Raw genomic sequence first — 26339 nt, 5'->3', positions numbered from 1 at the left:
TAAAATGTAGGGTTTTGAAAGGGCTTTAATTTGGTACCTGTCCGAAGCCTGTATCTCTAACCGTTTAGGAGATATCGAAGGTTAAAGTTTTCCAACCTTCTCCGTCGATATCCAGCCTCATCCGTCGATATCTCCGCTTCTACTGGGAGTAGAGTCGTCCATGTAGTCCAAAATGTAGGGTTTTGAAAGGGCTTTAATTTGGTACCTGTCCGAAGCCTGTATCTCTAACCGTTTAGGAGATATCGAAGGTTAAAGTTTTCAACCTTTCATCCGTCGATATCTCCGCTTCTATTGGGAGTAGAGGTCGTCCATGTAGTCCAAAATGTAGGGTTTTGAAAGGGCTTTAATTTGGTACCTGTCCGAAGCCTGTATCTCTAACCGTTTAGGAGATATCGAAGGTTAAAGTTTTCTAACCTTTCTCCGTCGATATCCAGCCTTCATCCGTCGATATCTCCGCTTCTATTGGGAGTAGAGGGTCGTCCATGTAGTCCAAAATGTAGGGTTTTGAAAGGGCTTTAATTTGGTACCTGTCCGAAGCCTGTATCTCTAACCGTTTAGGAGATATCGAAGGTTAAAGTTTTCCAACCTTTCTCCGTCGATATCCAGCTTCATTCCGTCGATATCTCCGCTTCTACTGGGAGTAGAGGGTCGTCCATGTAGTCCAAAATGTAGGGTTTTGAAAGGGCTTTAATTTGGTACCTGTCCGAAGCTGTATCTCTAACCGTTTAGGAGATATCGAAGGTTAAAGTTTTTCCAACCTTTCTCCGTCGATATCTCCGCTTCTACTGGGAGTAGAGAGTCGTCCATGTAGTCCAAAATGTAGGGTTTTGAAAGGGCTTTAATTTGGTTACCTGTCCGAAGCCTGTATCTCTAACCGTTTAGGAGATATCGAAGGTTAAAGTTTTCTAACCTTTCTCCGTCGATATCCAGTCTTCATCCGTCGATATCTCCGCTTCTACTGGGAGTAGAGAGTCGTCCATGTAGTCCAAAATGTAGGGTTTTGAAAGGGCTTTAATTTGGTACCTGTCCGAAGCCTGTATCTCTAACCGTTTAGGAGATATCGAAGGTTAAAGTTTTCCAACCTTTCTCCGTCGATATCCAGCTTCATCCGTCGATATCTCCGCTTCTACTGGGAGTAGAGAGTCGTCCATGTAGTCCAAAATGTAGGGTTTTGAAAGGGCTTTAATTTGGTACCTGTCCGAAGCCTGTATCTCTAACCGTTTAGGAGATATCGAAGGTTAAAAGTTTTCCAACCTTTCTCCGTCGATATCTCCGCTTCTACTGGGAGTAGAGAGTCGTCCATGTAGTCAAAATGTAGGTTTTGAAAGGGCTTTAATTTGGTACCTGTCCGAAGCCTGTATCTCTAACCGTTTAGGAGATATCGAAGGTTAAAGTTTTCAACCTTTCTCCGTCGATTCCAGCCTTCATCGTCGATATCTCCGCTTCTACTGGGAGTAGAGGTCGTCCATGTAGTCCAAAATGTAGGGTTTTGAAAGGGCTTTTAATTTGGTACCTGTCCGAAGCCTGTATCTCTAACCGTTTAGGAGATATCGAAGGTTAAAGTTTTCCAACCTTTCTCCGTCGATATCCATTTCATCGTCGATATCTCCGCTTCTACTGGGAGTAGAGGGTCGTCCATGTAGTCCAAAATGTAGGGGTTTTGAAAGGCTTTAATTTGGTACCTGTCCGAAGCCTGTATCTCTAACCGTTTAGGAGATATCGAAGGTTAAAGTTTTCCAACCTTCTCCGTCGATCCATTCATCCGCTATCTCCGCTTCTACTGGGAGTAGAGAGTCGTCCATGTAGTCCAAAATGTAGGGTTTTGAAAGGGCTTTAATTTGGTACCTGTCCGAAGCCTGTATCTCTAACCGTTTAGGAGATATCGAAGGTTAAAGTTTTCCAACCTTTCTCCGTCGATATCCAGCCTTCATCCGTCGATATCTCCGCTTCTATGGGAGTAGAGGTCGTCCATGTAGTCCAAAATGTAGGGTTTTGAAAGGGCTTTAATTTGGTACCTGTCCGAAGCCTGTATCTCTAACCGTTTAGGAGATATCGAAGGTTAAAGTTTTCCAACCTTTCTCCGTCGATATCCAGCATTCATCCGTCGATATCTCCGCTTCTATTGGGAGTAGAGGGTCGTCCATGTAGTCCAAAATGTAGGGTTTTGAAAGGGCTTTAATTTGGTACCTGTCCGAAGCCTGTATCTCTAACCGTTTAGGAGATATCGAAGGTTAAAGTTTTCCAATCCTTTCTCCGTCGATATCTCCGCTTCTACTGGGAGTAGAGAGTCGTCCATGTAGTCCAAAATGTAGGGTTTTGAAAGGGCTTTAATTTGGTACCTGTCCGAAGCCTGTATCTCTAACCGTTTAGGAGATATCGAAGGTTAAAGTTTTCTAACCTTTCTCCGTCGATATCCAGCCTTCATCCGTCGATATCTCCGCTTCTATTGGGAGTAGAGGGTCGTCATTGTAGTCCAAAATGTAGGGTTTTGAAAGGGCTTTAATTTGGTACCTGTCCGAAGCCTGTATCTCTAACCGTTTAGGAGATATCGAAGGTTAAAGTTTTCTAACCTTTCTCCGTCGATATCCAGCCTTCATCCGTCGATATCTCCGCTTCTATTGGGAGTAGAGGGTCGTCCATGTAGTCCAAAATGTAGGGTTTTGAAAGGGCTTTAATTTGGTACCTGTCCGAAGCCTGTATCTCTAACCGTTTAGGAGATATCGAAGGTTAAAGTTTTCAACCTTTCTCCGTCGATATCCAGCCTTCATCCGTCGATATCTCCGCTTCTACTGGGAGTAGAGGGTCGTCCATGTAGTCCAAAATGTAGGGTTTTGAAAGGGCTTTAATTTGGTACCTGTCCGAAGCCTGTATCTCTAACCGTTTAGGAGATATCGAAGGTTAAAGTTTTCTAACCTTTCTCCGTCGATATCCAGCCTTCATCCGTCGATATCTCCGCTTCTATTGGGAGTAGAGGGTCGTCCATGTAGTCCAAAATGTAGGGTTTTGAAAGGGCTTTAATTTGGTACCTGTCCGAAGCCTGTATCTCTAACCGTTTAGGAGATATCGAAGGTTAAAGTTTTCCAACCTTTCTCCGTCGATATCCAGTTCATCGTCGATATCTCCGCTTCTACTGGGAGTAGAGAGTCGTCCATGTAGTCCAAAATGTAGGGTTTTGAAAGGGCTTTAATTTGGTACCTGTCCGAAGCCTGTATCTCTAACCGTTTAGGAGATATCGAAGGTTAAAGTTTTCCAACCTTTCTCCGTCCGTCGATATCTCCGCTTCTACTGGGAGTAGAGAGTCGTCCATGTAGTCCAAAATGTAGGGTTTTGAAAGGGCTTTAATTTGGTACCTGTCCGAAGCCTGTATCTCTAACCGTTTAGGAGATATCGAAGGTTAAAGTTTTCCAACCTTTCTCCGTCGATATCCAGCCTTCATCCGTCGATATCTCCGCTTCTATTGGGAGTAGAGGGTCGTCCATGTAGTCCAAAATGTAGGGTTTTGAAAGGGCTTTAATTTGGTACCTGTCCGAAGCCTGTATCTCTAACCGTTTAGGAGATATCGAAGGTTAAAGTTTTCCAACCTTTCTCCGTCGATATCTCCGCTTCTACTGGGAGTAGAGAGTCGTCCATGTAGTCCAAAATGTAGGGTTTTGAAAGGGCTTTAATTTGGTACCTGTCCGAAGCCTGTATCTCTAACCGTTTAGGAGATATCGAAGGTTAAAGTTTTCCAACCTTTCTCCGTCGATATCCAGCTTCATCCGTCGATATCTCCGCTTCTACTGGGAGTAGAGGTCGTCCATGTAGTCCAAAATGTAGGGTTTTGAAAGGGCTTTAATTTGGTACCTGTCCGAAGCCTGTATCTCTAACCGTTTAGGAGATATCGAAGGTTAAAGTTTTCCAACCTTTCTCCGTCGATATCAGCTTCTCCGTCGATATCTCCGCTTCTACTGGGAGTAGAGAGTCGTCCATGTAGTCCAAAATGTAGGGTTTTGAAAGGGCTTTAATTTGGTACCTGTCCGAAGCCTGTATCTCTAACCGTTTAGGAGATATCGAAGGTTAAAGTTTTCCAACCTTTCTCCGTCGATATCTCCGCTTCCGCTTCTACTGGGAGTAGAGAGTCGTCCATGTAGTCCAAAATGTAGGGTTTTGAAAGGGCTTTAATTTGGTACCTGTCCGAAGCCTGTATCTCTAACCGTTTAGGAGATATCGAAGGTTAAAGTTTTCCAACCTTTCTCGTCGATTCCATTCATCCGTCGATATCTCCGCTTCTACTGGGAGTAGAGAGTCGTCCATGTAGTCCAAAATGTAGGGTTTTGAAAGGGCTTTAATTTGGTACCTGTCCGAAGCCTGTATCTCTAACCGTTTAGGAGATATCGAAGGTTAAAGTTTTCCAACCTTTCTCCGTCGATCCAGTTCATCCGTCGATATCTCCGCTTCTACTGGGAGTAGAGAGTCGTCCATGTAGTCCAAAATGTAGGGTTTTGAAAGGGCTTTAATTTGGTACCTGTCCGAAGCCTGTATCTCTAACCGTTTAGGAGATATCGAAGGTTAAAGTTTTCCAACCTTTCTCCGTCGATATCCAGCTTCTCGTCGATATCTCCGCTTCTACTGGGAGTAGAGAGTCGTCCATGTAGTCCAAAATGTAGGGTTTTGAAAGGGCTTTAATTTGGTACCTGTCCGAAGCCTGTATCTCTAACCGTTTAGGAGATATCGAAGGTTAAAGTTTTCCAACCTTTCTCCGTCGTCGATATCTCCGCTTCTACTGGGAGTAGAGAGTCGTCCATGTAGTCCAAAATGTAGGGTTTTTGAAAGGGCTTTAATTTGGTACCTGTCCGAAGCCTGTATCTCTAACCGTTTAGGAGATATCGAAGGTTAAAGTTTTCCAACCTTTCTCCGTCGATATCCAGCCTTCATCCGTCGATATCTCCGCTTCTACTGGGAGTAGAGAGTCGTCCATGTAGTCCAAAATGTAGGGTTTTGAAAGGGCTTTAATTTGGTACCTGTCCGAAGCCTGTATCTCTAACCGTTTAGGAGATATCGAAGGTTAAAGTTTTCCAACCTTTCTCCGTCGATATCCAGCCTTCCTCCGTCGATATCTCCGCTTCTACTGGGAGTAGAGAGTCGTCCATGTAGTCGAAAATGTAGGGTTTTGAGAGGACTTTAATTTGGTACCTGTCCGAAGCCTGTATCTCTAACCGTTTAGGAGATATCGAAGGTTAAAGTTTTCCAACCTTTCTCCGTCGATATCTCCGCTTCTACTGGGAGTAGAGAGTCGTCATTTACGGGAAAATGTAGGGTTTTGAGAGGACTTTAATTTGGTGCCAGAAACAGGCCTGTATCTCTAGCCGTTTAGGAGATATCGAAGGTTAAATTTTTCCAACTTTTTCCGTTGATATCTCCGCATCTACTGGGAGTTGAGTGTCTTAATTATTGGTGAAAGGTATCGTTTTTAGAGCACTACATTTTGGTGCAAGAAACAGGCCTGTATCTGTAGTCGTTTAGGAGATATCGAAAGTTAAAATTTTCCAACTTTTCCTTTGATATCTCCGCTTCTACTGGGAGTTGACAGTCGTAATTAATGGTGAAATGTAGGGTTTTTAGAGGACTACGTTTTGGTGCAAGAAACAGGCCTGTATCTCTAGCCGTTTTGGAGATATCGAAGGTTAAAATTTTCCAACTTGTACCTTTAATATCTCCGCTTCTACTGGGAATTGAGAGTGGAAATTTATGGTAAGATTAGGGTTGGTATAGGACTACATTGTGGCAAGAGCACGTTCCTGTATCTTGAACCGTTTAGGAGATATAGTAAGTTAAAATGTTTAACTTGTGATGTTAATATCTCCGTTTCTACTGTGAATTGAAAGTCGAGCTTTATGGTCAAAGTAGGGTTGATATAGAACTATATTGCAAAAGAGCGTTCCTGTATCTTGAGACCTTTAGGAGATATCGAAGGTTAAATATGCTATCGATGAGGTTCGCTTATAACTTCCATTTATCTCAAGAGCGCTTCTCGGGAACATTCCGTTCGAAAGGTTAGTCCGCGATAAAAAGTTTCTTGCGATCTGAGGCCGCTGTTGTTTAAAGTTAAATTGCAGCAACAGTATTGTTATCGGTCAACCCTGAGACCGGCTGCTAACATCCATTTGTGACGTCTGCCGCGCCTTTGCGATTACCGATAAATTCAGTTTTCTTGATTGTTCGCACGATTTCAAGTGGCCATAATATGTGGCGAGAATACATGGCAATATATGGGAATAATATATGGTAATAATATACGGCAACAATATATGGCAACAATATATGGCAACAATATATGGCAACAATATGTGGCAACAATATATGGCAATAATATAGGACAATAATTCATGGAATATATTTTTCGTTACAAGAGTCAATGCAAATTTGCGGCATGCACAATGTAATAATAAAAGTAATAATAAAGTAATAATAAAAGTTCTTTCTGCGAGCTTTGAGTCAGACACTCACCAATGATGATATTGATGATGTCCTGTTGCATCCAACCAGATCCACCAATGTCCGCCCATGTCCGCTGCCGCTCTCCATGTCGCGCAACATCCATCTTGCAGCTCGTCCCACGGTGATCGCTACACTTTCATCACACTTCCGCGACGCGGTCGATACGCGGTATTAGAACGGCGATATTTACATCAATTAACGAACGTTTTACTCGCCATCGGTGGAAACTTTTTGCGCGCTGCGAAACGGACTATAAACTCGATCGGCGAGGAGTAAGAACCGTGTGAAAATTTATTGACTCGTCCAACTGATTTTTACGGTGCTTTTCGCGATTGCGTCTGAAAAGTCGCGAAAATGTGGGATTATCGATATCTACGAGTGAAATATTCGCGACGCGAATGCACGCGAGGAAAGATTAGACAATCAGAAACCGGTCCCCCTTAGGGAGCGCAAAGAGAGAGGAGCGGCGCAAAGTTTTCACGCATTATAGCTCTGTCACGACGAAGCTTACGTTCGCGAAACTTTGGCGAAATGAGAATTTAAGTTTTCTTTGTTAGCAACGCGAGTAAAAACGCGTATATTGACAACCGCGGTCACGATATTCAAAGGCACGCGAGCGAGGATACCTCAAGCTCGGCGTGCGCTGGCGCAATTTCTACGCGCATTATACGCTACTCGAGACAATAGGGATTGTGATGAATGGACAATATTGCCAAATAATTCTACAGCCTGTTTTGCAAATAAAAGAAAAGTAGCTAACGATATCGGCATTTATTTATGAATATATTTTATACGGACAATTGTATATTGTCAAATAATTAAATCGTTAAGTAATTCTGCGGCCCGCTTGAAAAATAAAAATAAAGCAGCTGATGTCGGTGTCGCGTTTGTACATATGAATATTCTCTTATTCAGATGACTGAACATCAAAAGAGAATCATTCAGTATTTTAAATTTTGCATGTAATGCAGGCTATCGATCAAGTAATCCCCTGATTGTTTCGAGCAATGTATTTTATTCAACGTCACAAATACACACATGCAAGTATCTATTTGCAATTCGCATTGACTCGAACGATATTTTTTAGTCCCACATCCGTCATGCAGAATTTTGTTTCTCTTTTCATTTTGACTCACCGAAACGACTTGCAGTCAGAGCCGGCCAGGTTCCGCTTCAACTCTATAACAAAAAATTCACATTTGCTGATCAGATTTGACCAACGAGTGCGGGCGAGTGAAAGAGTAGTTTACCCTCTGCGATCGTAATTCAAGTCGAGCCGGAAATTATATCCCAGCTCTAGATCGCCAAGTCAAACAGAGGACTATAGTAAACTTGTAAACTTACCTTCAAGCCGACTCTGCTTCGCCCGAACCGGATCCTCCGGTGCAGCATCCGCGTCCACCGGATTGCTGTTGCTTTCCGCAACAACTGAAACAGAAAAATAATTTTCCCGGTTGATAACCTGCGGTAGAGAGAGAATATCTTTGATCGGGACCAATCGAAAATACGGATATATTTTGATACGGAATTTTTATCTTTATATTTTTGTTCCAACATTGAAAATTTAAATGGGACTTGAAGCTTTCAAGAGAGCTGATGAGGAACAAGTTACAAAGGCAAAGATCGTAAAGAGTTGAACACAGATGTGTAGGAAACTTGTAAACTTTACCTTCCGGCCGACCCTGCTCTGCCCGAACCGGATCCTCCGGTGCGGCATCCGCGTCCGCCGGACTTGTTTCCCGCAACGTCTGGAACAAAAATTTAGCGTTCTTGGTTGGTAAGCTGCGGTAGAGAAAAAATGGTTGGTCGGGATGAGTGGAGAATATTCGCTACGATTTTTTTTCTTTATTGACATTGAATGTCTAGATAGGAGCTCTTGAAAGAGCTGACGAAAGAAAATGACAATAAGAAGCGGAGACAACAGTTGTGTGCTCTCGAAAATATTCTTTTACGGATGGACATTTAAATTCAGATCCCGTAACAAGAGTAAACAAACTTGAAAGAAGCGCTGACCGAAAACAAAAAAGGTCGCGGTCTAAGAAGTGATATGACGTTGAATATTCTACACAAGACCAATATTCTCACACAGGAATTGGGAATGATTCAGAATGTTTGATTGAGAACATGATGAATTCGAGATCCACGTCCATGGACCGTTATCCGTCTCTGTCTGGATCAATATCTTTTGTATACAACAACGCAATAAATAGACAGACAGACAGAGATTGACGAGAGTAATTGCAAATTCATAAAGTGATGATTACTAGTCGGATGATGACGGATTGTGAATGCCGAGCGCGAAATTCCGACTTCTTATTCCCGGAAAATTCGTCAAACTTACGCTCTCGTTATCGGAGACCTCCCGCGTAATAAATGATTCCACATACCTGGAAACGTGACGTATCGCTGCCGGCGTTCTGCTTCTCGACTGCTGAAGTCCTCCGGATTTCACTCGCTCACGCTTCTAATGCTGATACTCGCGATTCGACCGTGCAGTTAATGAATGAGATGCCGACGCGATGCCGATTGAGTATCTCGAGGACCGACGAGATATATTTCTTTTAATTACACGAGACGGAAGTGACGAGAGCGTCGCGCACAGCTGCTGCTGATGGAATGAGGTCGAATACATGAGGTGCGCGAGTATTATAATACGAAGGGCAAAAAGTGTCGTCGCTCGCGAGCTGATCAACACAATCGGCGCGATGTAAACATTGCGGGCCTCGGCGGCAGTTGAAGCAAGAGAGACTTGCCTTTGAGCTTCTCTTGTTTTCTCGAAGGTTTCGGAACGACGAGGGGAATGCGAGGAGGCCTTTCAACTGTACGCGACATTGATGCACTCTATTTATTGATTACTGAAAATAAAGAAAATTACTCTGTCGAAGCATCGGACATTTGTTAGCTTTATGTTAATTAAAGAGGAATGTATACGATTAGAAAATGTGTTAGCAACTAATTGTACAGAGTGTAAGTTGTTGTGACGCCGTTTTCAGAGAATAATTAAAGGTCATGGTAGCGTTAAAGAATGGAATTTCATCCTATGCGAATTTAGTCGCGCTCTTATTAAATATTAGTCCTGTATAAAATGTCGTATTTAAAAGTATTGTTTCGCATTCACGAGATTTTGTCGTGAATTCTGCTCTCAGATTGGATCGCGGGTGAATACTTTTTAATGCGACGGGGAATAAAACGTGAAAATCTTGTATGCCTCTGAATCCGAAAACGATTAGGAGAAGAAGTGAATATTTTTCAATACGAAAGTTCGCATTTAAAAATTATCGATTGCGATTGAATACAAGGCATATTTGAAACGAATTGAATCCTTGTTAATGCGAAGCATTCACTACTGCCATCTCGCATTTAGCGCGGTGAAATTTAATGGGAACTAATACTTTTTATTTTCCCTTTCTTCGGATCAGAAAGCAGAATTCAGACGTATTCAAAATGTCAATACTTTTTAATATGTTTCAGTTCGACATTTTATACAGGGAGATTATCCGCTGCGGACAATAACTCTTCTACTTTTCATTTAATATTCAATGATGATAAATAACATTTAATTGCATTCGTTTGGCTTTTTTTATTTCGAAAATAAGAAAATATATACCGGGGTGAGATTTTACCCATGACAACATTAACGTGATTTTCTTTGATGCTTTTTTTAAAAGTTCAAATATTTCATCTACTCGCGGGATATTTATAATCGGAGTCTCGTCACGTTAATTACGTGAATAACACGTGCTCCTCCGAGCGGATCGAATGCTCACCGACGGCCACTGTCAGTGCCACGAGCGAATATCCGGAGCGGACGGGATGCTGAATTAAAAAACAAGACGAAGTGAACGGGACGCGGACAACGATACATCATGCGTCTCCATACATGTCAAATTGTTTATTATAGAAGAGACTTTGATACGGCAATATATATTCGAAGATTTAACATTTAATACGTACTTTTATTTTTTCTGCTCCTCCCCCCCTCTCCCCCGCTCTTTTTAGACCACCGGGCATAGTCTGGCATAGAGATGGCAACTGTCATTGCAGCACGGACATAAACCGCCTGAAAGTGGATGTAGCATGGACTTCCACCATATGCAGATTTTACCACCGAGACTTGAAAGTGGATGTACTATCGTAGTTCGCCTCTCAAAATGGATGCAGATGGCGTCCTTTCCCAGTGCGGAAAGTCGGTGTCGCAGAAAATGTCGTATTGGCCGCTCTCAGGTTACTCTCTGCTCCCTGTATTTTATTGGTGACAGAAGTGACTTTAGTTCGTCTCGGATTGGGTACAAAGGCAGGTGGTAGTGCAGTCGACTCGGCATCATCATCTGTTAGTCGCCATATTGAACAGTTTCTGTTTATCAGTGACTTGAAAAGGTGTTTTGCAGTGTTTTGTATATTTAAGTGCCCAAAAAAGAGTATTCCAGTGTTATATAAGAAGAAAGAAGGACCAACGAAGTACAAAGAGCGTGTGGCGTATATTCATAATCATAATATTGACATTTACTTAAGTATTTATGTACATATATACGTCATTGTGTCTGTGCATGTATTATAAGCTGTATATGTATGATGCATGGTAGTTTTATGCATCAAATTTTTTTAACCACACCAGATATAGCAAAAATGTATTTGACAGTCCGCAGTCTGCAAGTGGGACGGGAAAAATATGATGCATTAAACTTTCTTGTAATTAATTTTACTTTTATTGTAAAAAATAACTGTTTAAAATAATATTTGTAAACATGGCAATAAAAAAATACAAAATAAAAGTTGTAATAAATATATGTAGTTTTATATTTATATTGTGTTTCTAAATATGCATATTGAGTTGTGTAGTTGTATTGGGTGAGTGCAAAAGTTCGTGCGGAGTTTGTGAGTAAAAGTCACACAGTGATTAGGCAAACAAAAATCTTTATTCAATCAATGATATATTCTCCATCGTTTTCTATAATCTTTTCCCAACGTTCTGGCAGCATACAGATGCCTCGATCATAAAAACTGCGCGGTTTAGATTCGAAGAACGAAGAGACGCCGTTTTTTAAGGCCTCCAAAGAGTCAAAGTTTTTTCCATTTAAATAATTTTGCAATGACCGGAACAAGTGATAATCAGATGGTGCGATATCAGGAGAATACGGTGGATGCGTTAAGACATTCCATTTCAGGCTCTTCAATTATCAATGATATATGGCCTTTCATTACATTCTCTAAGTTTCAATTGTTAATTGAACAATTCCTTTCACAAGTCAAAGATTAACATGCTGATTTGAAACATAATGCAAAAAGCTCGAAAATAAATGCGAAGCAGAAAAGAGATTAACAATGAATGATTATTATTTAATATGCAACTGACATTAACATGGAATGTCTAATTGACTTAATGTCTCGAAGCTACTGAATATGAATTTATGTTCAAATCTCTTCCTTTCTGTAGGAGGTTTTTGGCTATTTCGGTTACTTTCCTCTACATTTATATTGATGAGTTGAAGCACTTGTTTCTACGAGATGTTTAAAATTCGGCTGACTTTACGAGTGTTAACACTCGTAGCTGGACCTAAGTAAGACTTACGTTTAAGCGAATGTTCTCTTGAAACTGAAAACATTAATAATAATAATAATGATAATTATATTTCTATTTATCTTTTTTTCTATACTATCTAACTATCTATCTATCTATTTCTCTATATCTATCTATCCATCTATCTATTTATCTATCTATCCATCTATCTGTCTATCTATTTATCCATCTATATCTATCTCTATATCTATCTATCTATCTATTTATCCATCTATCTTTTTTCTTCCTATGTATCATTGCAACCTATCCTGTTCTATCCATATTTCTTGCAAATGCAAACAATTAATATTACATTAATTTTTATATTAAAATATATTTTTTGTACTATAACATGCTGAATTAATAATTAATAAAATTCAACAGGTTATACTATAAAAACAAACACTTACGTAAAAAAATTATTATATTATTAAAAAGTTTGCATTTATTTTTTGACGGAGATCACCATTTTCTCGCGGTTTCCGTTGAGCAACAATATGCACGTTATCTATTCGTAAAATTAAATAATAAAGTAAAATTAAATAAAAGTAAATAATAATAATTGAAATATGATAATAAAACTAATTTCTTCTTTTACTAGACTAAATTTATTTTTGCTACGAAAAGAAAAGTATAACAATGGAATATCTTTTACAAAACAAATAACATTTCATTTAATTTTTAATTTAAATTTATTAGCATAAATAAATTATTCTGTCATATACTTTAATAACAAATCATTTTTAAAAGATGTATATATTGGCTAAGAGTGGATTCCTATTAACTTTTCGTCTCTCATTATAATTCTCTCTTCTTTATTTGTGCATTAATACTAAATATTCTTTATATACATATACACTATATGTGTCATTTATTTATATATATACACATATATATATATATATTCTCATGTAATTAATATATTTAATCAAGCCGTAAGAACACGAGAAGACAGGAAGAGCGAGCAAGTGCGCGAGAGAGAGAAAGAACGAGCGAGAGAGAGAGAGAAAGAGCGAGGTACCAGGTGTGTCGGTAATTCCTTTCCGGTTTTTTCGCTAAAGAAAACACGTTATTTACAATGGATAGTTAAAATATATTTATTCAAAGTATTGGCCGTTTGATTCTATACATTTTGTCCATCTCTCAGGCAATTTATGGATGCCATTCCAAAAGAACTGTTTCTCCTTTGAGCTAAACCATTCATCGAGCCATTTTTTAACTTCTTCGAAATCGGCGAAGTACTGCTCTGCAAGCGCGTGCTCCATCGATGCGAAAAGGTGGTAGTCGGATGGAGCCAGGTCTGGAGAGTACGGCGGGTGCGATAAAACTTCCCATCCAAGTGATTTCAACACTTCTTTGACTGGTTTTGCTGTATGAGACGGCGCGTTGTCATGCTGCAAAATCACCTTATCACGTCTTTGAGCGTATTGTGGACGTTTTTCGATCAATGCACAGTTCAAATTGATCATTTGTTGTTGGTAGCGATCAGTATTAACTGTTTCTCCAGGTTTCAACAGTTCATAATATACGACACCAACCTGGTCCCACCAGACACAGAGCATGGTCTTGCGACCAAAGCGATTTGGCCTTGCAGTCGATGGGTCGCCTTTGCCAGGTGATAACCATGACTTTTTCCGCTTGGGATTTTCGAAATAAATCCATTTTTCATCACCCGTTACTACTATTCGATGCAGAAATGACTTCCTTTCATACCTTTGAAGCAGCATTTCACTGACGATTTTTCGATTTTCCAATTGTTTGTCATTCAATTCATGTGGCACCCATCTTCCCATCTTTTGGATCTTTCCCATCGCTTGTAATCGTTCACAAATTGCTACTCGGCTCACATTCAACTTTTCTGCCAATTGTTTTTGAGTTTGTGTTGGGTCTTCATCCAATAACTCCTTCAATTCCGCATCTTCAAACGTTTTCGGCCTACCAGGACGTTTTTGTGTTAAACGTTGAAATCATCACATTTGAATTGTCGAAACCACGTTTCACATGTTCTTATGGTTGGAGCATGCTCACCGTAAGTCTCTACCAGCAAACGATGACTTTCAGCGGCTTTTTTTTTTGATTAAATAAGAAAAGTAATGCGTGCCGCAAATGCACGTTTTCAGGCACAAAACTCGACATTTTCAAAAAATTATTAATCTATAACGCTGTTATTTTGGCGGAACGTAACTTGTGTAGTTTTGAGGTTAATGTCAGTAGAATAAAATGACATATGTATCAAATCATAACATTGCATACTTATGGCTAGTGACATCTGTTACAAAAACCGGAAAGTAATTACCGACATACCTGGTATAGGAGTAGCGAGAAAAATCTCGCGGCTCACGCAGTCAATAAGCTAGACGAGCGGGAAAGAAACAGATAATATGTCGACGCTCGTCTAGTTTCCAATGTGCTACCTCGCGTGCGTGAAAAATAATTCCTCGCTTCGCATGTTCCCTTGACACGAGACGCTACCGCGTCTTTTGATGTCTCTGGAGCGTGAAAGCTGAAAGAAAAGCGGAGAGATGTTCGTTTAGCGATAAGATCGCCGCTACCTCGCCTCGTGTTTACTGCCGCGCGCCGCTCAGTAGTGAGACAAAGACGGAACGATTGTCTGTCGTCTGTCTTTTTCTAATCTACTATCTATTGCATTGAAGTAGTACGGACACGAACCTAGGCGCATTTTACTTTTATCACCGCGAAAGTGCGCCTAGCGGACGTAGTTTAGGCGCATTTTGGTCAGATGGCGCATCTAAAATGCGCCTAGCTGTATCCCCCGAAATACGGCCGGTGGCCGCTCTCATTCTTCTCTCTGATATACATATTTTTTTAGTTTTATAAAATTAAACTGTACAAATATTGGAAAACGTGAAAAAAGCTATAGAATTTAAATGACTCGTGTGATAATACAGTTTTTCCATTTATTAAATTTTTAATTTATACAGATTGTAAAAACTTTGAACAGATGCGGAACAGATAATAGATTAAACTTTGTCAGAGATAACAAAGGTGTCTTAATTTTTTTGAATTGGCAAATACTATTATTTGCTAAAAATGTTCAAATCTTTTATCTTTTAGTTATTACTTGAAATCTACAATATTAGATACACTTTGCGCCTTTTATTTTCCAATATCCCGTATGATTATGCTGCTTCTCGAATATTTTATGCGCCGGCCCTGCACATCGTTCGATTTATCATATTTGAAATAATCAGAACGATTTTTTAAATAATTCTATGAGTACATTTATGATGACAAATCTCGCCTATCGCCCCTTCATGGCATATCAGTACTTCATCGACGATATTTCTGATGGACTGCTCATCAATTTTGATCATTACGATACGAACGTACACTCGTGAACTAGAAGGTATGTGCACCGATTTTTTGTTGACTTCGGAACGCGCTCCAACTTGAAAAGAAAGACAACCACTGCTTCATACGTCAGCGCTGTCACTTATTACGAGAGTAGAAGGATGGCATATACAAGTGTCAAATAAGTAGTGATTGTAGCGTAGACACAAATATCTTGGAGACTTTGAGTTATAATTGAAGAAATGAAGAAAACAAATAGTGATTGTGAAGAGAAGTGACAAAAGGCTTCATAAAATTTGTAAAACAGCATATTAAAGGAGAGTATTAATTGTCTAATAATATTTTAAATGAAAAATATTTTTAAATTTGAGTGTAAGTTAAAAAAGTTATAAACCATAATTTCTTTAATGTTAATAAATTTGTCATCGACGTTGAATGAATATATATATAATGCTATTATTTCCATAGGTGAGAAATTATATTATTGTGTTCAGCAGAAGTAAGCAGCAGACCAAGTTGAGTGATATGAGTATCTTGTTAAAAAAATATTACTCGACTTGGTGTGCTGCTTATTTTTTATGAGCGCAATAACATAATTTTCCACCTATGTAAATGATAGCATTACATACATATTCATTTAACGTCGATGGCAAATTTATAGCTATAAAATTATTAACATTAAAGAAATTATGGTTTATAACTTTTTTAACTTACACCCAAATTTAAAAATATTTTTCACTTAAAATATTATTAGACAATTAATACTCTCCTTTAATATGTTGTTTTACAAATTTTATGAAGCCTTTTGCCACTTTTCTTCACAATCACTATTTGTTTTCTTCAATTATAACTCAGTCTCCAAGATATTTGTGTCTACGCCACAATCACTACTTATTTAACACTCGTATATGCCATCCTTCTGCCTCGTAATAAGTGACAGCGCTGACGTATGAAGCAGTGGTTGTCTTTCTCCTCAAGTTGGAGCGCGTTCCGAAGTCAACAAAAATTCGATGTGGAAACACGTACTGATTTGTGCGCAGGCGCAAGAATCAAGCAACGACGACATGAAGAAAGAGCATAGTATCCTTGTCCTTAGTTCTCCTGTAGTGGCCGGTTCGAGAAGAGCTGCCACAAGGGGAAATTTGTCTCGCCTTCCAATAAGCGCCTGCACCCTTCGCAAGAACACAAGCATCAGCGGACCGCTAATTCACTCACCATGTCGTACTGCACGCGAGTTCTTCGCGCACAGGTAAAGAAAAGGGAAACAGACCTGTGCATCAATATCGACACGGCACGCGATGCACGCGTGCCCCGAATTTTCCTCACCCCGTGGGCTCTCTACCTTAGCGTGCAGAGGTCAATATCGACTGACCTCTGCTGACACTAGACAGTCTTCGAACCTTTTAATATTTCGGAACCACATTGTGGCTGATTAAAATTGGTTTAAAGCACGCGAGAGAGATATCCTTACGTCTCGAGTGGCTCTCGAATTTTTACAACGAGGAAAATCGATTAGCGCAGGACGAAGAGTGCGAAACATACGTGCCGATGTCCAGTATAATTGCAAAAGAGTATCACGAGACGCGCGAATAAAACGCATGACGATTTGAATAGATTCCAAGGTGAAGAGCACCGCAAGATAAAAAATAGAGGAATGTTACGTAACTGTGAGCTAAATTGCACGTATATCGGTCATTTTTCAAGGTTGTTATTGTAACGCAGGTGCGGGAAAAGCAGAGCATTTAAATTAATATTGACGTTACTGCGATTAAAGTGTCCAGATAAAGTACGCGTTTGGTGATAACGGTTGATAACGTTATTTAATGATAAGAACACACAACGAGAGATTTGACGCGAATGCATTTTTATCGAGTGTTACTGCGTACAAAAGTATACCTTGTTTGTAAAATAATTTGTTTGGACATTCATCTGGATACATTCGTTGAAGCATCGAAGCGATCACTTCGAATGTAATTAACGTCACGTATCTAATTACGTAATTATGATTCAAAATAAGAAGCATCGTGCAATATACAATAAATTCAATTGGCCGTATGTCGACGATATTTTTATCTTCGATCAAGATCTATGACTTTGATATGTATATAAAAAAAAAAAACATTTGATTTCAGAGACTGTCTGCTCTTGCGGCAGATATCCAGCAACGATGCTTCAGCGCAAGCCCTTTGAGTTTCGCTGCTGCAAAAGTTGCAATGTCCAAATTCGACTCGGACAGCTATCTTCCGTATGACAAATTAGAGGAAAATCTTAAAATTGTCAAGAAAAGGTAAGACACACCGTCCTAATTCAAATATATTCGAATTTTTACTTTCAGAAATTTTTTTTTTAGAGGACATCCAGTCAAATAGTACGTACAGTAGTAAACAATTTAAAAATCATATCAGTCTACGGTTATTTTTAGACATTTGCATTATTTGTGACAGAACTCAAGCCAAGAGAACATGTGTATTCTAAATGAAATAAATTTATCAGTGAAATGTCTAATCGTTGTGCGTTGACTAATTGCTCTTTCAGATTGAATCGGCCACTGACCTTATCCGAGAAAGTTCTTTATTCGCATCTCGATGAGCCCAACAATCAAGATATCGTCCGTGGTACTAGCTACCTCCGATTGCGGCCGGATCGAGTTGCTATGCAAGATGCAACCGCACAAATGGCTATGTTGCAATTTATCAGCTCCGGTAGGACCGCGCCATTTTAGTCACCACCTATCGAGAGATCTCTCCGATCTCTATGATATTAACTTAGTAAGTTATCCCTCTTTCTTTCAGGGTTGCCGAAAGTTGCAGTGCCTTCCACCATACACTGCGATCACTTGATCGAGGCTCAAATCGGCGGTGACCAGGATTTGAAGCGTGCCAAAGATATTAATAAAGAGGTTTACAATTTCCTGAAGACCGCAGGCGCCAAATATGGTGTTGGCTTTTGGAACCCGGGTTCTGGTATCATCCATCAGATCATCCTTGAGAACTATGCCTTCCCGGGTCTTCTAATGATCGGTACCGACTCTCACACTCCGAACGGAGGTGGTCTAGGGTGCTTGTGCATTGGCGTTGGCGGTGCTGATGCCGTGGACGTGATGGCGAACATCCCGTGGGAGCTAAAGTGCCCCAAAGTAATTGGCGTGAAGCTGACCGGAGAACTGAAAGGCTGGACCAGTCCCAAGGACATCATTTTGAAAGTGGCTGGCATTCTCACTGTCAAGGGTGGCACCGGCGCCATCGTCGAGTACTTTGGCCCGGGTGTCGACAGCATCAGCTGCACCGGAATGGCCACCATTTGCAACATGGGTGCTGAAATCGGCGCCACCACCTCGATCTTCCCATACAATTACAGAATGCAGGATTACTTGAAGGCTACTAGCCGCTCCGAGATCGCTGGAGCCGCTGATCAGCACAAGAACAGCTTGTTGACGGCTGACCCCAACGCCAAGTACGATCAAATTATCGAGCTGGATCTGTCGACTTTAGAGCCACATGTGAACGGGCCCTTCACGCCGGACTTGGCTCATCCAATCTCCAAACTTGGTAATTGGATCACTCAAACAGAAAATGCCTACTTGTTTTACTCATGCCTCTATGGAGGTGTATATTCTCGTGATTATTAGGTGAGAATGCTAAGAAGAACGGCTGGCCAAACGAGATCAAAGTTGGCTTGATCGGTTCCTGCACCAATAGCTCCTACGAGGACATGGGTCGATGCGCGAATATTGCCAAGCAAGCTCTGAAGCACGGCCTGAAAGCGAAATCTGCGTTCAACGTCACTCCTGGCTCCGAGCAAATCCGCGCGACAATTGAACGTGACGGAATCGTGAGTCTTCCATTCTTGTTCTCACAAGAGAAGCTTTAAGCCCGCGCCGCGCAAGCTATGCCGTTATCTATACGGTGTCGGCGTTTGCGATTCTTTCAGGCCCAAACTCTTCGGGAATTCGGAGGTACAGTGCTAGCCAACGCCTGCGGGCCCTGCATTGGCCAATGGGACCGCCAGGACATCAAGAAAGGAGACAAGAACACGATCGTTACGTCATACAATCGAAACTTCACAGGACGAAACGATGCTAATCCGGCTACACACGCGTTCGTTACCAGCCCCGAACTTGTCACCGCGTTATCCATCGCAGGTCGTCTCGATTTCAATCCGGTCATGGATAAGCTGAAGGGCAAGGACGGAAAAGAGTTTCTCCTGGATAACCCGTACGGTTAGTTAATAATAATTTGAGTGATCGCAATAAAATTGCATATATAGTTGGCACTCTAAATACGCGTGTGCGCAATATTAAATAAATATATATTTATTAATATATGTTTCGACATATGTTTATAAAGGTGACGAATTGCCCAACCGCGGCTTCGACCCTGGCTTGGACACTTTCGACTCGCCACCGTCGGACGGTTCCAAGGTTAAAGTTGACGTAGACTCGAAGAGCCAAAGATTACAATTGCTAGAACCCTTTGATAAATGGAACGGCAAGGACCTGGAGGATCTGACAGTCCTGATTAAGGTCAAAGGCAAATGCACCACGGATCATATCTCCGCGGCAGGTCCGTGGCTCAAGTATCGTGGGCATCTCGATAATATTTCCAACAACATGTTTATCGGGTAAGATATATTGATTCTAAAATAAAATCACAGCAGTTATCGACGACGATAATAGCGAAAGCTTTATCTGATAAAAGTTCTTCGAGGCGTATTGTATGATCGCTTTGCTTTCTAGCGCTGTCAATGCTGAAAATGGCGAGGTGAACAAGATCAGAAATCAGGTGACGAACGAATGGGGTGCCGTTCCTGACGTCGCCCGCGATTACAAAAAGAAGAATGTAAAATGGGTGGCGGTAGGCGACGAGAATTACGGTGAGGGTTCCTCCAGGGAGCACGCTGCCTTGGAACCCCGCCACTTGGGTGGCCGTGCTATCATCGTCAAAAGTTTTGCTCGTATTCACGAGACGAACTTAAAGAAACAAGGTCTCTTGCCCTTGACCTTCTCGAATCCTGCGGACTACGATAAAATCCAGCCTTCCGACAAGATCAGTCTTCTTGGGTTAAATGATCTAGCGCCTGGCAAGGTTCGTAAAGTATCTCCCTTGTAGAATGTCAAGATAAGAGAAGGCAAACTTCTCCGAATCGGATATTATACTACGCTCTGTTTCATTTTCATTCATTCGATACGAACCTTACAGCCGGTGAAAGCGCAAATCAAGCACAAGGATGGCAAGGTCGACACCATCAGCCTAAATCACACGATGAACGAACAGCAGATCGGTTGGTTCAAAGCCGGCTCCGCGTTGAACCGTATGAAGGAAATTTCCAGCAGACGATAAGCCAACCACCCATACTCGACAGAATTAGCCAATAGCCGTAACGCGTGACGCATTTGTGGAAATGGAACAAATATGCCACAGAATGGAGCAAATCTGATTAGGGTGTCTGAAGTCGTCATCGCGTTTTGGGTAAGCGATACCTAGATGTCTAGATGTAACCCAACACGTACATTCAGGGAGTACATCATAAAGGTATCTAAAAGACATTTTTATGGGTCCCTCGTGTGATTGTCTGGGGAGATCTTGACTTTTATCTTTGACCAGCGCGTGTTGCCGCAATTTGACAATACTATTCTCTTTTATGGTGCGGCAGGGATGACTCGAAATCAGAAACTCTGATAAATGCGATCTCCATTCTATGGCATGCCGGCGTAGTTATAATCATAGATCAAACGTATCGGCCTGAATCATGCCGATGCGCTCATGTACAGCTCAACATGTTGTTATATGTACATATTTATCACAAACATGCTCTTTAGCTATCATTTACCAGCTGTTGACGGGTTTTAGAACAGTGTACCGTCACGTTGTTAATGAGGACAAATAAACTATTAGGCAGTGAATAATATATTCTTAATTGTGTACAAGCACCCTTGTTAGTTAAGTACTCTTACAGGAATGTACATGTCGCTCGAGGACGAAGCAGTACAATGTAGAATTTAATTAATATGGCGAAATAAAGGACTTATTTCGGATAAAGATATATTGCAGACACACAGGGGTAGTTAAAGAGGCGAAATCGTTCCTCGGCGATAATGATCTATGGAAACTGAAAAGTCTACCGTAATTACCGATAGACTGTTCATTGCGTCTGTAATAGGCAAGCTAATTATTAATTATTTGATGTAAGAGTATATATACCAAAGAAATGCCATAGTCTTAACATTTTAACGAAAATTACTCGTACGCATAATGCGTAAAGCGAAAAATTGTAGCAGAGAGACGCCGATAAATTGTGCTTACATTCATGTACGCTTGAGGATATTTATCCTAGAAAATGCTGAATAAATATACATTATGTGTATATTAAATATATAAAATATTTATATATTTTAATAATAACAACCGAGAATGTTGAAATACACAAGTGATGTCTGTACAATAAAAGTCTTATGAAGAAGCAAAGGACGCTCACATTTTTAATAGGAAAAGTATGAACTTTCTAGTTACCTCCAAAATGAGTATTTACACTGAAAAACCATCAGAGTAAAATATCGAAAAATGGTAATATTTACGACACCATGCGGCACACAACATGCGTCGCTTCGATACACGCGCGTCGTTTCCATGGTAACAGCATGTAGTTTAGTGGCGTACACAGAGAGCAAAACGGTCGTGCTTTTTCGAGTCTCTCGGTTTATCTACGTTTCATTTGTCAAAGGTTTGAATAAGCAACGTTGTTTCCATCGGTGGACATGTCAGTGGAAGGTGAATTTTTTCTGTCTGTCACGGGCTCCATCGAGCACGCTGAATTCTATGATGTCAACAATGCGTACTGCAAGTACGGCTTTCATTTTGGGCCGGAATGGAGCGTGGTCGCGGTAAGACGATAAAAATAGAAGCAAGAGTCAAAAGGAGCAATAAAATTGTATTGCGTTTGCCACGGAGAAATCTTAATAGCCTAAAGACCTATTCTCCTTGTGGTTATATTAGATTACAACGTCAGAAAGACGAACATTATCTTCAAGAATTAAGGTCGCGCAATTTCTTTCGCTACACACTCTTCTGTTTAAATATAAACATATATGTGAGAAACGTAAACAAATTTTATGATTTGCGAAAGCGCACGAGTAGGTTTTTCTTACAGATTTATTCCAATAAATTAATTCTAAGACGAGAGGGAGAGAGAGAGAGAGAGAGAGAGAGTCTCTTGATATATTTGATTAAATGAAATGATTGAAAAATGATGAAAAATGATTAAATGAAATAATTTTCAAATAGCTTAATTAAATAGTAGAATTAGACGCTGAATGTACCAGTTATATGCGAGACGATTCTCGAGACGTTTTATTATTTCTTGAAGACGTCGCTGCTAGAGTGAGAATAGTTGAGTTTTTTCTTTGCAGGGAATTGAGGAGGGTTTGACACAAATGTGCAAGTGCAGCAATGATCCGAGGAATATCGCCGTTTGGAATTTTCCCCTGGATATTACGTTCAAAAGCACTAATCCACACGGATGTGAGTATACATACAGATGAATTGTAAGAGATATGAAAACTTTTGACCCTTTTATCGTATTTCTGTCGTATTTTTACGATTTTATTGTATTTTTACGTCTAATACGTACAAATACTTTCAAAATTATTTTTACCTATTATTTCATTACAGAAACTTAATCGACTAGTGGCATTTGTGAAAAACAAAGGGAAGACCTTAATAGATATAAATCTGCTATCACTATTATCATTTTCCAGATATTTAGTTCTTTTTATTTGGCGCGCTAGATTTGTTTGGCGAATTATAACGGCGTTATACGTTTTTAGTATATAATTTGTTTATAGTATTCGTAAGTAAGGGAACGAAATATAAAAGCTAACAGAGATAACTGCAGGGCCGCAGCTTATCATGTCAATCTACGGATTGGACTTTTTCGGCCATGATGTCATCAGGGGATATGGAGTGTGTCATTTGCCGCTGGAAACGGGACATCACGAGAAAAGGTATTATTCAGATAATAAAACGAGCATAGGAGACGTGTGTAAGATAAACGAGTGGGAGAATTACCGTTTGATTCAAGATATTCTTTATTATAGAATAATTTAATTAATTAATTAACCATAATTAATTAACGTAACCATTAATTTTAATTAATTAATTAATTTAAAAGAATTAATATTATAGAATGTTATAGAATAATTGAGGTCATAACAGTTCACATAAATCCACATCCGTCTTGAAAACGTGCAAAAAAGTAGATTGCCGGCGGCTACATTTTGATTCCGGTGTAATTTTAGAAAATGTTTATTTTGCGTTCTCAGGTAATCTCTCCGAGCGGGAATTGTGTCGCAGATGAGGAAAGGTCGAGCGTGTATGCTACATTATTCATTGATTTATAGAATATTTCTATTTCCCGTTGTGTGTTGACCTTTCCTTAAGCTCCTTTGAGTCCGATCATCGATCAGTGAGCGAAAATAAATTCCAAATTCTTGCTGGCCTGGATACGTCACAAACGTCATACTTTATATCTGAACGCGCCTGTAAACGTTATTATTTATTACTCGGGGAACACGCCCGCAGCATTAATTGCGCGATGAAAGAGCGCGCATTTTTATTTATATATTCCAAAAATGTATGTATCATTTGTCCTTTCGATTCGATTACACTTTAACCGTGTTACATCGCTTGCAAAGTTTCCGAAATAAAATGAATACGGTTAAAGTCCGTTTGAATTGCCCTTACGGCGAATATCGCATACATCGGAAAAAAATATTTTCCACGTTATTCCATGTGCAACGTCTCGTTCACTAGCTCGCATCGTGTGCATCGGCTTCTCGAACATCCGATTAGGACTCCTAGGGGAGCGATCTCCCTGGGACACGTACGATATGTTCAGATGAGAAATGTGCGCTGTGGAGAAACAAATAGCGAGAGGAGAAACATGTGTCACCTTAAACGGAATAATCGATTGACTTTTGAGTTTCATCATCACACTCCGAAGGATGAAGCTTCATTATGATTTTACACATTTTACGGAACAATTAAAAATCCTTGTGCAACACTTTCTCCGACAAAACAGAAGAAAGTAACGTGCATACGAAAAATGAATCGAATCAAAGAAATTCTGTAACCATAAAATATCTCTTATTGTGTATCCTCGTTTCTGTTCTTTTCGTCGTCGGCATTGTTTTTCTCATCGAATATTTGCAGGAAGCCGATGATTAAATATGAAATATTTAATCATCAGCTTTCTAATTGAATATTTCATATTAACACATTACTTAATTAACTTAACACATTCGAAGCATAATTTCTGCGTACACAGAGAGAGAGAGAGAACGATTTAATTGAATGCTAACAAATGCTTATTTAGAACAGTCGAAATAAATTTTTTGATTGATCGAACAAAATTTTGTTTGACGCAACGAAAACATTTCGTTGGAACTAAGCTGCAACAAGATATTTTTGTTGCGTCAAACAAAACTTCGTTCGACCAATCAAAAAATTTATTTGGATTATTCCAAATAAGCATTTGTTAAATTCAACCAAATCGTTCTCTCTGTGTGGAATCTGTTTCAAGTCGGTGTGTTATCCGACCTGACAAATTCAAAGAATAATGTTTCGTTTGAAGACGTTCATCGGCTGTTGCCGAATAAACTCGGTTTCAAGTGATTCCTTTGATGTACCCGATATGAGCCGCCAAACCTTTACTTTTACCTTTACCATTTACGATTGCCTTAAGGCCGAAACTATCGATATTTGATATTGGATCGTAATTCGGCACCTACATCTGTATCAGTTCGTATATATCAATCCCTTTTGGGATTGCGTATCGAGCGCATCGTTCTGGATATTCTGGATCGCTAACGTCGTTTGGCATCGCAGGGTGTCAGTTTACGTACCGGAATCGTCGTCTACTCTGCAGCATCTCGTGGCGTGGTTAACCGGCAGAAGACCTGAATTAATTGATCCCGCTATATTGGCATCCGGTGGTGGCAGAGAACGTAAGGAAATGAACTGAGACGTTTCTCGTTAGTGTTATTGGCGTTGAATTAATTGTATTCCAGCCGGCTCTGGAGCCGTAATGGGGCATAATCGTTATACGCCGGGGCATAGCGCTGGCGTATTCGCGAATTATCAAATTAGATCACGCCATTATCTCGTGATTGAGCAATCTTGGCGCGTCGGGGAAAATTAGGGGAAGCCGAGACGGTTGATTTCTTTCTTCTTTTCTTCGTGGATGGCTTGTGAAAGCAGTCGATCAAATGGAACTGGAATTGTTTTCTAAGTAACTTGTAGAAGTAATTCCTTTGTTTATTCATAACCAATTATACAAGGATTGTGATGCGTCGAGATTCCTGTGATACTTCCAGTGATACTTCCACAGGTCCGAAGGCTGAGTGTCTGAAAAACCGTCTGACGTGTCGACGCTCCTGATAATAATAAAACTTTTGAAATTCGCCGTGCTTTCCTCGTGAAGTTTCTCCCACGTGTCGAAGATCTTTTTCTGTCGTCGCCACTGCTTTGTCCTCAAGTTGTACGCTTTGCAATATTACAGTTACACGTATGAGGGTCGAGGGAGTCGTCACCGTAACATTCAACGTCGTTTTGAAGGACTTTTTCAAGTTGGGCTACGATAATGGCGAGAAACGAAAGGCGCGATAACGCAGGCGTAATCCCTCTCAGCTTGCGGAACATTATCTGGCTGAAGGATCATCCAAACAAAGGATTTGCGTTTTGTAATTAACGCTTCTGCAAATACAAGTCTTTATAAAAAAAAAAAAAAAAATTATTGAGACGCCTCTCCTTCGACGTCCTTCTTCATTATCCTCAATGTCAACCGTATTAAGTTAAAAATAAGGTAGCGCGTCAAAAAGCAGTATCCATGCTAATGGACGTCCTGTGTAAAAAACGGAAGAAAAAGAAAAGGAAAGCAAGCTAATCCTCCGCGAGAGACTTATTAAATTTCACGTGGCTTTAATCCGCGAGATGATTAC

General features: G+C 40.2%; 2 protein-coding genes across 2 annotated transcripts; both read left to right on the top strand.

Annotated features, from left to right (window-relative positions):
* The first annotated feature begins 16419 nt into the window (after nt 1-16419).
* Nucleotides 16420-21253, top strand: LOC105186052 (probable aconitate hydratase, mitochondrial). Its single transcript, XM_011145987.2, has 9 exons — nt 16420-16595; nt 17479-17633; nt 17882-18048; nt 18139-18894; nt 18975-19177; nt 19277-19565; nt 19693-19966; nt 20082-20430; nt 20545-21253. The coding sequence occupies exons 1-9, from the start codon at nt 16563-16565 to the stop codon at nt 20683-20685; spliced, it is 2367 nt and encodes a 788-aa protein (XP_011144289.1). The 5' UTR covers nt 16420-16562; the 3' UTR covers nt 20686-21253.
* Nucleotides 21254-21980: 727 nt separating this feature from the next.
* LOC105186053 (B9 domain-containing protein 1) lies at nt 21981-26079 on the top strand. The gene is made up of 5 exons (XM_011145988.3): nt 21981-22226; nt 22752-22863; nt 23237-23345; nt 25228-25346; nt 25901-26079. The coding sequence occupies exons 1-5, from the start codon at nt 22101-22103 to the stop codon at nt 26005-26007; spliced, it is 573 nt and encodes a 190-aa protein (XP_011144290.1). The 5' UTR covers nt 21981-22100; the 3' UTR covers nt 26008-26079.
* Nucleotides 26080-26339: the final 260 nt, after the last annotated feature.

This window comes from Harpegnathos saltator, unplaced genomic scaffold, assembly GCF_003227715.2.
Source record: "Harpegnathos saltator strain DR-91 unplaced genomic scaffold, Hsal_v8.6 scaffold486, whole genome shotgun sequence".
Lineage (NCBI taxonomy): Eukaryota > Metazoa > Arthropoda > Insecta > Hymenoptera > Formicidae > Harpegnathos > Harpegnathos saltator.
Note: the sequence above shows the minus strand (reverse complement) of the source record. Positions and strands in the feature narration are given on the sequence as shown.

What these genes read in the sequence shown, in the direction of transcription:
- LOC105186053 (XM_011145988.3), top strand. Translation starts at nt 22,101, where the DNA reads ATGTCAGTGGAAGGTGAATTTTTTCTGTCTGTCACGGGCTCCATCGAG. An exon ending in AAGCACTAATCCACACGGAT is followed by an intron (nt 22,864 to 23,236) that starts GTGAGTATACAT and finishes AGATAACTGCAG; the next exon opens with GGCCGCAGCTTATCATGTCA. An exon ending in ACGGGACATCACGAGAAAAG is followed by an intron (nt 23,346 to 25,227) that starts GTATTATTCAGA and finishes TTGGCATCGCAG; the next exon opens with GGTGTCAGTTTACGTACCGG.
- LOC105186052 (XM_011145987.2), top strand. Translation starts at nt 16,563, where the DNA reads ATGTCGTACTGCACGCGAGTTCTTCGCGCACAG. An exon ending in GTTGCAATTTATCAGCTCCG is followed by an intron (nt 18,049 to 18,138) that starts GTAGGACCGCGC and finishes TCTTTCTTTCAG; the next exon opens with GGTTGCCGAAAGTTGCAGTG. An exon ending in ATGATCTAGCGCCTGGCAAG is followed by an intron (nt 20,431 to 20,544) that starts GTTCGTAAAGTA and finishes CGAACCTTACAG; the next exon opens with CCGGTGAAAGCGCAAATCAA.